The following is a 12922-nucleotide window of genomic DNA, read 5'->3' on the forward strand; positions in this document are numbered from 1 at the left end:
GGTGGGGGGCGGGCCCCCTCCTAATTTTGGGTAAAACGATAGAAAATCGCATAAGAAAGAAAAGCCGGCAGGGCAAGCAAAACAAAACCGCTTTCCCTTCCCCCTCTCCCCCCCCCACCCCCCCCCCCCCCCCCGCTAGGTCAAGGTCTGGATCCGCCACTGCATGGTGCATTTAAAAAAACATTAGAGGGGTAAGACATATGACCAAGATGTGAATAACGGTCATATTTGTGACATAACATTCCATTCTATTCTAAAACTCGCATGTTGGTCACACGATTTTCGTATGTTTTTCATACACGGTTTGATTTAACAAAAATCCAGTAGTTACCAAGTGTCTAGACATTACCACTTTTCTTCCCAACGGAGGAGAATTAAGCACGCAGCTTGCTAAGAAAAAGGAAGAAGCGCCCGCTTTGATGGATGATGAGGTACCCATGTATTTGATTGTTTTATTTTGAATGGAGATGCTTATATCCTTAAAATTTCCGGCCCATTACCCTCAGGGGTTATGGCAAAAAGTGAAGTTAACTTAAAAAATATTGTACGCTAGGAACATTACCACTTTTAGCATCCGGAACCGAAAACTTTCTAGTTTTCCTTAAAAGTTTTGTTCGCCGGGCATTGGTTCAATGCACAGTTTACTGATTCAGACAATCGACCAAAGAATTGGCAAGCAACCAGAGTTAAAGTTATTAAAAAGGTTAAGAAATGCGTTCTCTTGTTAAATGTATTTTAAGCCCTACACGAGGTTTCAGTTGCCCGGTTAAAATGTTTAATCTTTAGATCGATACGCTTAGCGGAAACTCGCTAGTTGTCAGGCATGCCAATTCAAACTGAAAGAAAAAAGTATTTGTGGAAAGAAATAGTTGCAGCGTTTTTCGAATGAAAACCATCTTTTCAAACAGGCTGCAACCTGCAGAGCTGCAAATTCATAGATTTAGAAGACTTTTAACCGGAGACAGCTTTTCAAGCTTTTTAAGCAAATTACATCATCAATGGGGAAATCCCAATTGAAACCGCGAGTCACGAGAGAGTGAACTCTGCAACGCGTTGGTCAAATTATTTTGTCATTTTTATGGTCCATAGCAATGTAGATCATAAAAATATGTGGTCAGTTTGCTTCTATTTTTTACAGTTACTCTGAAAATTTACTGGCGAACAGTAGCAAAAATTGTTGGGGGTGTGTAGGCGCGACAACTCGTTGTATCACTTTCATGGCAGCCGACGATCGAGTTCGTCCAAGATTTTCGCCTCAAATATCAATACCGAGACACTTCAAAACTCACTGGTTTCAATATTTTGGAAGAGATGAAATAATTTCTCAAGGTTTCCAAAGTTGCCTTTGGTTACGTTACAAGCCTCACAAGCTACATCATTTTTAGGGAGAAGGGCATATATCGCATAGCTCTCTAACATTTTATTTCAAAAACATAACTAACAAACCATTCATATTTGATGATTGACAGACACGCTGACATCATGCTATTTTAGGGTTCTTTCATTCTGCCAGAGTAAATCATATTCTTTTACTTTTTAAATAGTTTACCCTTTGAACATTTTACGGATACCCTGTTCCTAATTTGGGATAAATAATTTCCTTGAAATTGATCTCGCAAAACATCATCATGCTTCGGCGAAAACAAAATGCATTTCTACGTAGACTGAAGCCTTGTAAAATTCGCTAGGACCTCGTGTTAGACAGATCAGTTGAACTTCGTTTGAATTTTGTTTATATATAACTGAGGGGGTCTCCTCAATGGTCGATCTAGTTGACTTTTCCTAGCCGTTATCCTATTTTTTTTTTTTTTTTTTTTATGGTGAAGTGAGTTTAGTCTATTATTATTTTAAAAAAGTCTGAAGTTGCAACGCAAACATTAACTTGCCTCGTCTTGCAGCAATTGCGCCATAGGTAGGGAAATTCCCATAATATTTAAGAAACACCTTATGTATTTGACTTGAGTCTACCTTCGCCAGACTTCACGTCTGGAGCGTTCTTTTTAATCACAGAAGAAAATACTCTCTCAATTTCTTTTTGGACTAATGGAAAGGGCCTCACATGTAATTAAGTTGCAATTGCTTATCAAAAAGTAGATTATTTATCTTTACTGGTAATATTAATTGTATTTGACGGAGTAGGTTCAGTTATAAACTGCACTTAGTCGGCTTTTCAGTCTCATAGGTCCTACGATTGTTTATCCTCGCGAACGCGAGTGCAAAATAGTGGTATGAGTGAGTAGGGATTGGAGCGAGACGATGTTTTTCATGGTTTTTCTTCTTGCCCGCGTTGTGCGCGTCACTCTTGTCGCTTCTTAATCCCTTCTTGTCTTAAATCCCCTGCCCCGTACTAGATTACCATTATCGCTCCTTTCAGTAATAAAGCGATAATAAATGACTTCATGCATTTTACGCATCTGGAACTGTTACGATATAACTATCACGCACCATAGAAAGTTTTTACAGTTTGAGGTAGAAAGCAAGGCGACGAAAAAGACTGTTGTCCGTTGCACGTTGATATTTGAAAGTGACAGATTTGCTTACCAAGCCCTTCAAACTGAATGGTGGAATCACCTGAAGTTCTTACACCATTACAATAAAAACGAAGCCATTCCATAACTGAATTTTTTTGTGTGTATTAGGGTCCAAATGCAAATCTCAACAAGGAAGAAAACAACGGAGCTAGTAAGTCTTATAATGTACTCATCTTTCACGATCATACCCTAACTAGGGAATTTCTCTATGATGGGTCTGAGTCGTGAAAAAAATCGCGTGAAGTCGCCTGAATTTGCTCAAAATTAAGGTGGCTTAATCTTTCGAACCCAGAGTAGGCTAGAGTTGGCTAGGGGCGTAGCTTGCTAGCAGGCAAATGGAAAAATAAAGAAATGAACAGACCAAGCCTAAATCTCCTAGAAATGCTGACCAATCCTTTGTGTATCATCGAGGGAGATGGCTTGGGATCATATACTGTGACCGTAATTAATTTTTGTCCACTGCTTTTTCTCTCCACTCAAGCTAAGCGTTTTCTATCAAATAATGGCCGAATTTATATTAGAGACAAATTATCCGACGCCGAATTTGTATTAGGAGACGATTTATCCATCTGAGATAATTTACCCCTCACAGGCAGACGAATTACCCGTTTCAGAGGGCTAATTCGCCACAGACGGATAATTTATTCCTTGCAAACTTTGGTCAGTGACAATGCTAACTAACGTGTCATATGTCTCCACCTTTCTTGTTAGCTTGTCGTAAGTGTGCATTAGCACATAAAAGCCTAACATGTTTTTCTTTACTTTTTTCAGCTGGTTTCACTCTTTTGGTCGTGCTAGGACTTGTCTTAGTCATTCAGTTCATGGTATTCATTCTGTTTGCATGTAAAGGATGGTCTGTCGTGTTTGGGTGAGTATTTTGAAGTCATTCCATAAAGTAGTGCCCGAGTGTAGATTTACTCATCAAACAGGGAGATGGCATAGTTTGTCATGTGATACTAACACATCTGAGCATGCGCATGCGTATTACACTGGATGCGCACGCGCATCCAATGTAACGTACATCCAACGTACATCCGTACATTCATCCTTCGCATCGCACTCGTTGTCTTTAAAAATAAACACGTATTTTTATGCCATGTGTTTCCTAGACTAAATCACAACAGAAGAGACGAAAGGAAATGAGAATGAGATAACGTTACATGGCCTGACCTGGCATGACATTGAAATGATGGAGCGGTAAATGTGAGACGATTTTCCCAAAATGCAAGGAAAATGATCATTCTCCTTAATTTTTGCAGCGAAATTTCAGCCTAAATTTATAATATCGCATGTGAAATTACAAAGTAGTAATTTTAGTAAGTTTTTAAACTCTCTAAGCCAAAATTTGTAACTATTCAGAAGAATTTTTCTTTCGCTCTGCAGGTATCGACCAGTAACGGAGGAGCCTGATTTGCCCTGGCCTTACCAATTTCCATTCTTGCCCTCTTATGATATGGCGGTGAATGAAATGCATGCAACTCCACAGAGCATCGACGCCGTGCAAGACAATCCACAAGATGATTTTAGAGAAGGAGTTGTCGGAGTGTGAACGGGCAACGACGAAGCAACGTAGTCTATGATGGAGTTTTACAACCATCAGTTGTTGGGCAGTTTCCAGTGTGACTATGTCCCTTAAAAAACGAACACCATAAAGTCAAGCGAACAAACATTGTGGAGGAAAAACATACCATGTAAACATACCATTAAAGAACTCATATAAAGACAATGAAGTCTAATTAAAATAGGTCTGACAAGCGTACATATCAAGTATAAGGATTGTAAGACGGTCAGAAAATTCACCTTGGAGTAGGCATAAGACTAAGAAAGTTCTTATCTTATCTTATCTCACCTGTCGTAGAGGACCACACGCTTTAGCTTCAACCGAAAGGTTACCTCCTTCTCGACAAAATTGTCGTTTGGTTTTTCGCGCCAAATTTGTACACTATTTCACCGAAAACTGTTTCTACACGATCAGTCATAGTTCCTTTAAGTTTGACATAGACTTCATCATAAAAACACTATAGAAGTACTAACAAACCGAAAAAGGAACGATGATGCTAATTAGATGTGAGAAAGAACACGGTCGGGTTAGGGGGGGGCGTTATTAAGGCAATAATGATAATAATAATGATGATGATGATGGTAATGATGATGGTAAATTTATTATCGTGTCAATTACATCTAGCAGTGGAGAATCCCCACTGCTAATAGGTGGGCACCTAACTAGAACTATCTAAATATAATATACAGAAAAGTCCTATAAGAGAAATTAAAATTATGAGTTACAAAGATGGCAGCCACTACATCCATCTAGGATGTTGCCTAGATCTAGCCTCCGTACGTGGGTCTTAAACTGCTTGAGACTTGAAAAGGCAGAATTTCTGCTAACTTTGTCATCACGTTATGATACATATGATACGTAGGTGTAATTAGCTTAGTTAAGCAAAACGTTACCTCTGAGAAACATAGGGTTTGATTTTGTGTACTACAAAAAAATTTCACTCAATTTTATTATTTAAAGAGAGCGAAAGAGTTGTCTGTTCCCAAATCTTTAATTTTATCTAAAAACAACGCCCTTGTTTGTGATCCCTCGTTTATCTCATGACCTCTGTTGATTATGGTTTCTTAAGTACCGTCATTTTCACGACTGGATTGACTGTCATGAGATTGCATTTTCAATAGAGTTACTTGAATGGAGTTGCACATTTTCGGAATTTTTGGACTAAGAGAGTTCTGACGAGTAGGGATTTTAAAATGGGAATAATTGTGCCTTACCGTTCTATATTCAGTTTAACAAATGTGTCATTTCGTTAATGCGTTATAACGTAGATGCGTAAACAGAGAGTGACTAAATTAAAATTTTCGTTTGCCCAAAAGTGACTAAGATTGGGTCTATAATTAGCCACCGACATGAATAGACTATAATGGGTAGGGGTTCTAAGAGGCCAGCGGCACATGTCCTGCGAAAAATTTCCCAAGTTAACCCCCGCCTCAGGGCAGTCATTTTAGTACAGTTATAAATAGGCCTCGTGCCTAGTTCCATTCCCAAGTAACTCCCCCACCCCTCACCCCTCACCACACCTAGCCCCTCTCCTCCGTGCAGTCATTTTCGTACAGTTATGAATAGGCCTCGTGCCCAGTTCCATTCTTGCATGAAGAGATTAGATTTAGAAAGGGTCCATTGGTTTTATGTCATGCGGACAATAGATTCGAAACACCAGTGGCAAATAAAGCCTGCATAGAATATGTATGTAAATACGATCGTAAAGTGACAGGCAGTAGATAAGCAATGTTAATTAATATCCAATTCTTGTACAAATATAGATGTGGATTTTAATGATGAAAATATGGAATACACCTTTGTTCTAGAACATTCTAAACGATAGATCAAATAGTCAAAACTGGAGTAACGATCAGCATGATACCAGATTTATCCACCTACAGGTCTATACTTGACTCAGTTCATGCCCGCGGGTAGATTGCACAAGGTGACACCTTAGCACTGGTTAGCTTTAAAAGACAAATTCGTATCTATTTATTTTCCTCAAAAAAATACGTTAGCTAACAAGAAATGTTATGGCCGTTTATTATAAACAGGCTTTAAGTTGGAGAAAACAACATTTGGAAAACAATATATTGCTTCATTGTAACTGCATTGTTTCTGTTCAAAATTAGTCCGTCAATTTTCTTTCATTAACGATTCCATGTATAAGCTGTCGCTGTTCAAACACTGCTGCTATACATGTCTACATCAGTTTTGGATAAAATACTAAAGTTTGCAACATGCCGTTCGTAAAAAACCCCAGCAACTGAGAGATTGTTTTCATTCTTTCCAGCTCTTTCTGTTTTTTCCACGCTTCCCTGATGTCCATTGTGCTCATTTTAATCCATAGGGGAGAAAAATATCATGCTTGAAAAGTCATGCAGAACCTCATTACTCCTCCAAGAAAGAACTCTGAATTTCAATGCAAAATTTTGTCGGTGTAACCTAATGTTTAAGCACATACTGCATTTGAAGGCCTTCAAGTGAAATTTCTCGACGTTGTGGCACACAATCAGGATTTCCGATTGACAACTAATAACTATGCAGCTGAACTCCAAAGCCATTTTTGTCGCTTATTTGTTATTCCTTAGTTTATGCGATGAAGGTAAGTTAATCATTTCCAAGCCGAGAGAGAGAATACAAATATTAATATGCATTTCACAGGTAGCTTTCATCCAAAGACGAGAGTTTCACGATATAAACTTAATTATGTATCATTCTGGAAGTAGTTTCACTTATGTGGTCTGTCCAGCAATGAATCTCTCACAAACAGCTTTATATGATGTTGTTTATTGTCAGTGAATTTGATACGTAGTGGCTTGTTATTGATACAAAATGGCGTACAAAATGGCGTCATGTTCATATTTATCGATATTCTATGACTTTGACTCTGCCAAACCTGGAAATCTTAAGATACTCAAGATTAAAACTTAGTAGCAAATAAATTAAACAATGTAGGAAGATTAACGGGGCGTATTCATTTCAAAAACGTTACATTCGTTAATTTTCGGCGATATTCGGAAATGATTCGGACACTTGACGGATAACTTCGTAAAACGCTTTATCTTCAAGTTACTGTGGCTTGGACTGCTACTTGATTTCGCTAGCTGGGCTACTCCACGTGCAGAGCCCTCTTAAAATTGATGTGTCTGGCCGGCTGCCGTAAACGACAAATAATGTGGATTTTTTTTTTAACATATTTCCGTGTCAACGATTTCACTAGCGCAGCATTATACGCAGACGAAGTTAGAAGTTGATAATAAGCACCTTTTGTTTGAAAAACTTTTTAAAAAAAGGCACCACTTAACATCACTCTAATACGTCTTCGCATGTTGCTTAATTATGCTTATGCTTGTGCGTTCGTGGAAACCATAATTGATAAGGCCGCAGAGAGTGGAATTCTGACCAAATTTCTCTTATTAGTACTACTTCACGCTTAAGCAAAATATATTGCATGTGGATTGAACTGTTGTTAGAAACTTGCAGCTGCTTTCACGCGTTCATCAGTTCATTGAACAATTCTGAGGTTTTAAAGTCGCACAACGGTCAATTTTCGTTTTTTTACAGATAATTTAATAATCCAGTAATATTTCTACAGTTTCCTCCGAAAAATCGAAGAAACTAGAAACCGTTGCCAATGCCATGTGGCAACTCTGAACTATTGCACACCAATGGCTGATAATGTACAAAGGCTCAGCCAATCAGATTGCAGCATTTTCATTAGCATTCTAGTAAATTTATGCATATTAAGAAAGTCACGTGAGCAAAGATCCATTGTCTTTTTTTGTTTTCACTGGAATAAGAGCGTAATTGATATTCTCATTTCATTATTGTTATTACTGTTATTTTTTAGTTTCAGCTGAGTGTTGTTCTGGCGGTACACTGATATGTTGTAGCAAGACGATCGAAATACGTGAGTGTGAAAATTGTTGTCTGCTTGACACCACAGAAAAGTATTTGAATGTAACTAACTCCGATGTTAATAACCTGAACTGCTTCTCTTGCAGTCGTCATCGCTGTACTCATCGCATTGTGCGTAGTTTTCTTCATTCAATGTATTATCATTGTTTGTCTGGCACAAAGGCTTAACAAGGTACAAAAAAGGTGAGGCTGTTATTTCATTTTCTCAGCTAAACTGGGAGAGCCTTCCGTGCCGTAAGTCCGTAAGGGGGTGGGGGGGAATCGGGTTTATTGGTATCCCACTAACCCACCTGGCCGGGCCTATGTCTAAGAGGCATTGACTTACATCGAGGAATGCTCTGCTTACCTTTCACGGGTCTTTGTAAAAATCGTGATTTGGTAACACTTAGTATACTCTGATTATAACTGTTGGTATTAAATGTTTATAAGGCGAAACCTCTGCTGGTATATAAATATTATGCATGAAACCAATTGAAAGGCTGACCAGACGGCTGAAAAAGGTTCATATCTACTTAACTTCAGTTTAGCCCCTGAAGAAGGTTAGTCCTGTCTAACCGAAATATTGGGCATTAAATTTACTCTTGTCAGCCGTCTGGTCAGCCTTTCAATTGGTTTTATGTTTTATTTTACACTGCTGATCCTGATCTAAACCAAGATCCAGCTTCACTGCGCTGCTGTTTGTACAAGTGGTCCTTGCGCATGCATTACAGTTAACCCTATATAAATATTATCTCTGGTGACTCTTGAGGTACAAAATATATAAACATGAACCAGACGTAAACTGAACTGAACTGACTATTAATGTAGATTCAGATACCTTTAATTTTGGAATTGTCTCCAAAGTGTCTCACGACCATCCTAAATACCTTTATATAGAGGTTCCTCCGGGTTTGTCCCAAACTAATAAGGCAGAAAAATGTTCCCCAATGATACACCCAAATAAACAATGAAAACATTTCCATTTTTATTCATTCTCGCTTTTTTCTTTCCTTTTCCTCCTCACTACCTTATTAGTTCCTTTATCTATAAAGCACAGTTCAAAACAGTCAATCCACCATTGGTCAGCAGTCCCTTTGCCCTAGATCTGTTATACCTCTTACAGGTTTTCAAGGGCATCTAGCCCCTTCTTACGTGTAAAGGTTTAGTTCCATATGTCTCTGCCTTCAGCTGAATTCGGTGGGATTATAAAATCAAGTCACTTGACCTATTCGGCCTTTTCAAAGGCGTCAAGCCCCTTTTACTTGTACTGGTTTAGTTCTATGTATTTCTGTCTTTTGTTCAATTTGATGGGGTTATAAAATCACGGATCACTTGAACCATTTAAGTAGTCACTTGAGGCATTAGGTTTTGAATGACATCAATCTCCTTTTACTTGTTCAGATTTAGTTTTATGTATCCCTGCCTGCTGTTGGGTGCGGTAGATCATAAGGTCAAGTTACTTGAGTCATTTAAGGAGATAAATACCATGTAATCATCATGATCGCAAAAGGGGGTGGAGCTGAGGGAAATTGAAATTTGACACCAAAACAAAAAGCCCGGTATTTGTTTCCCTCGTACATGCATGCCCGTCAGGGCCATGTAAGAAGTCCCCCTCCCATCCCCGATCCCCCACCCCTCCACCCGAGGGATAATCTAGTAATCTAGTCTAACCAAGATGCTTTTGTTTTTGTTTGTTTCAGACTAGACATAGTATGTTTACACAATAGAGGGTCGTCATACACGATGTATTCCACTTACCCCGGACATTATTCAGCACAGGAAAGAGCACGGGAAGAGACAGAGGAACCGAATACGGTAAAAACTACCTCCTGATAACGAATGAATTTACCGTTTTTCTTCTTTCTAACCGCTCTAAAATCAATCATACAGTCCCAGTGAACTGATCACGAACAGTGAAAGATTTCTACCTGGTAGCCTCAAAACTTTAACCTCAAAACAGTCTCGAAAAGTGGAAGACAACGTTACTTGTTCATTTTATAGAAATAAAAGATCAGTCTGATTTGAAGGTACACATGTACGATTGTGAATTAAAATCGTGCACTAAATCACTTTTGAGTTTTATTTCATTAGCACTGAAGTTTCCGGAGGTGCGGTGGTGCGCTCGTCTCCGGATTGAGCGGTCCGGGTTCGAGCCCTGGCTGGAAACACTGTGTTGTGTTCTTGGGACACATACTTTGCTCTCACAGTGTCTCTATCCACCCAGGTGTATAAATGGGTACGTACAGGGGAACTTAATGCTGGGAGTAACCCTGCAATGGATATATTCGCATCCCATCCCGGGGGAGAAAAAATATTCCTAGTCGCTTTATGTTACGGAAACCGGGACAAGCTCCGGCCTGATGGACCGCTTGGCTCGTATGCAGACTTTGCCTACTGGAGTTTCTAGTTAGCCAAAAAGCTAACAATATTAAAAAACGTAGTTCGCCATTTTTAAGATTCAGTTTATTGTTATTTTGCCACACATTAATTTAAATGTTCTCATAGATATCAAATCTATGAGGCAAGGAAGTCCAGGGAAGTCAATAAGGCTTATGTATAAAAAGGGCTACCTTTTGAGATATTTACGACTAAATAAATTAAAATACTCTCACCGACAGAACAATTTATCTAAATATATAGATACATGGATCACTTATATTTTTTCTAAGATTCAAATATGATCATTATTTAGGACAAAAATAGAGAAGCAATGCTAAACGCGTAAATGCGCGCAAGCCCCGTCCACATTACGCCGGAGAAATATGAAAACGGCCTTTTCAATCGGAAAACACGTCAGATGTGTCTCGTCCACACTACGCCAGAGAATTTTGAAAACGCAACAATCACCGTTCATCTGGAATTGTGCTTGAGGAGGACTCGAGCAGGAAAATCTCATGATTATTGTGACTTCATCGTTTTAGAAAAGCTCCGTTTTCAAAACGTTTTCTGTCCACATTAAAACGCAAAGCTGACGTTTTCAAATTCCTCCGGTTTGAAGAGCGTTTTCAAAAAGTTCCGTTTTCGTGACAGATTAGTGTGGAAGTTAGGAATAACCGTAGACATTAAGTTGCTTTTTCAAATTTCTCCGACGTGGTGTGGACAGGGTCTAAATCTCAATACCAAGGACAAAAGCCTTGGTCTCGTACAATTCTTAAAGCTCTAATATTTCTCTTTGTAGCACATCCCTCGTGCACGCCGTGTTTCTGGAGCTCGCGCCCTTTCTGCTCTCGTTCCGGCTGGAAAATCCAGCCCAGTTGCAATTTTTGATAATCTAAACGGCAACAGTGACAAGGAGATTTGGTAAGTTTCAAGTTATTAATTGTTTGCCTACTTGCCAGCTTACCTGCATGCCACTAGAAAATTGCATTAGATCTTCCAATCCTTCCCTATTTGCAAGCTATAACTGACTTAAACCCACTGTGTTGTTTCTCTGTAGGGGCTTGTACTAACCTCACAAAGACGACGTACCATGCCTTTCAGAATTTCCCCCCATTTATGGCACACAGCAGATTTACTCTGAGAGCCGGTACCGTGAGGCCATGTTCACTAACAACTCGATCGCGGAAAGTCGAAGAGACTCTTCGTAAAATTTAGTTCACGATTTTAACAAGTTTATGAAGCGTTAGCAAGTACACTAAGTATTAATTTGACATAACCAAACATTTTTTCAACTAAATAAAAACGGAGATGGAATCAGAGAAAGCATTCTCTTTTATTTACTTTGCAATAACGCTTCCACATGATTGTCTGGACTTGGTTTGGCTTTTTTCGTCGAATCAGTTGTACAGTTGAACCCCGCTATTTCGTAATCTCAGGGGAAACGAAAATTTGCTGGAAATAACGAGAGTTCGAAATAGCCGATAACGAAAGGCTGAAGGGCAAATCAAAGGGAAATAATCCTGAGTTCGAAATAGTGGGGAATTCGAAATAACAGAATTGGAATTAGTAGGGTTCAATTGTAAAACCAAAACCAATAGGCCCTTTGCAGGATCTGGTCACATGGTACGGAATAAATTATGCTGGGACGCAAGTTACACAGTGGGACTTCCAAAACAAAGGAACTCGTACCAGTTCGGCCCGACTTTCCTTTGTTTTAGAAGTCCCACTGTGTAACTTGCGTCCCAGCATAATTTATTCCGTACCATGTGACCGGATCCTGCAAAGGGCCTATTGCGCTTTCTCTCACGAGCGCTTCGTACCAACTGCAGGTATTTACTTCACTTTTGTTTGGTTCACTTGATTGTCTGGGTAACGCGTGCGTGATTGGCCAAATTCATAACTTCGGTTTAGGTTTCACGTCAAGCAATTTAAAAATCGCTAAAGCTTATTTATCATCGTTCCATCCAAAAGCCCTTGCCTTTGTTCTGTTCTAATTTGATTCAGAGTCGACTGGACTATATAGCCTAAAACCAACTGTTGCCTTTTTAGGTTGCGGAGTTTCATATGTTATCAAATGTTGACGCTACCTTTGTATGCAGATTCCAAACCATGTTTTTGGTCAGTTGAATAGCTTAATTTGGCCGAGCCTTTTAAACCTACACCATGTTAAAACAACGTGTGTTTGCATTATTTTATTGCATATATTGCAGCAAATCCGTGTTGTACATGCGTAGTTTTTTGCCAAATTTCTGTGAAAATCAAGCTTCTGATCAAATTAGATTCTCGTCCTTGCATGTCTTTCAGAAGACGCGTGCGCGTTTTAGGAGCGCGGGAAGTGATGGGAAGGGAAAGTGGAGACTCTCCGGTTTCTTCTCCTTCCCTTCGCGCGCCGCTCCTCTATGACTATAGACAGACGGCTGGGGTCGAGTCTTATTCTACCCGAAGATATTCACTTGGTAAAAGAGTGAGACTATTTGGGTTGGAAAACATTGGAAACACTAGTATTGAAAATGGATGTAAGTGATCTAAAATGTATCACATAAACGCACACAAGTAACAATTAGAAAAC

The 12922-nt window shown here is 39.2% G+C and overlaps 2 protein-coding genes across 2 annotated transcripts; both read left to right on the plus strand.

Annotated features, from left to right (window-relative positions):
* Window positions 1-218: 218 nt before the first annotated feature.
* LOC110044050 (uncharacterized) lies at window positions 219-5407 on the plus strand. The gene is made up of 4 exons (XM_020749569.2): window positions 219-431; window positions 2640-2682; window positions 3303-3399; window positions 3915-5407. The coding sequence occupies exons 1-4, from the start codon at window positions 420-422 to the stop codon at window positions 4078-4080; spliced, it is 318 nt and encodes a 105-aa protein (XP_020605228.2). The 5' UTR covers window positions 219-419; the 3' UTR covers window positions 4081-5407.
* Window positions 5408-6443: 1036 nt separating this feature from the next.
* On the plus strand, window positions 6444-11676 carry LOC110044048 (uncharacterized). Its single transcript, XM_020749567.2, has 6 exons — window positions 6444-6679; window positions 7928-7987; window positions 8082-8178; window positions 9675-9789; window positions 11153-11274; window positions 11411-11676. The coding sequence occupies exons 1-6, from the start codon at window positions 6616-6618 to the stop codon at window positions 11421-11423; spliced, it is 471 nt and encodes a 156-aa protein (XP_020605226.2). The 5' UTR covers window positions 6444-6615; the 3' UTR covers window positions 11424-11676.
* The last annotated feature ends 1246 nt before the right edge of the window (window positions 11677-12922 follow it).

This window comes from Orbicella faveolata, unplaced genomic scaffold (assembly GCF_042242905.1).
Source record: "Orbicella faveolata isolate gen_17 unplaced genomic scaffold, um_ofav_v1 contig_25, whole genome shotgun sequence".
Taxonomy (NCBI): domain Eukaryota; kingdom Metazoa; phylum Cnidaria; class Anthozoa; order Scleractinia; family Merulinidae; genus Orbicella; species Orbicella faveolata.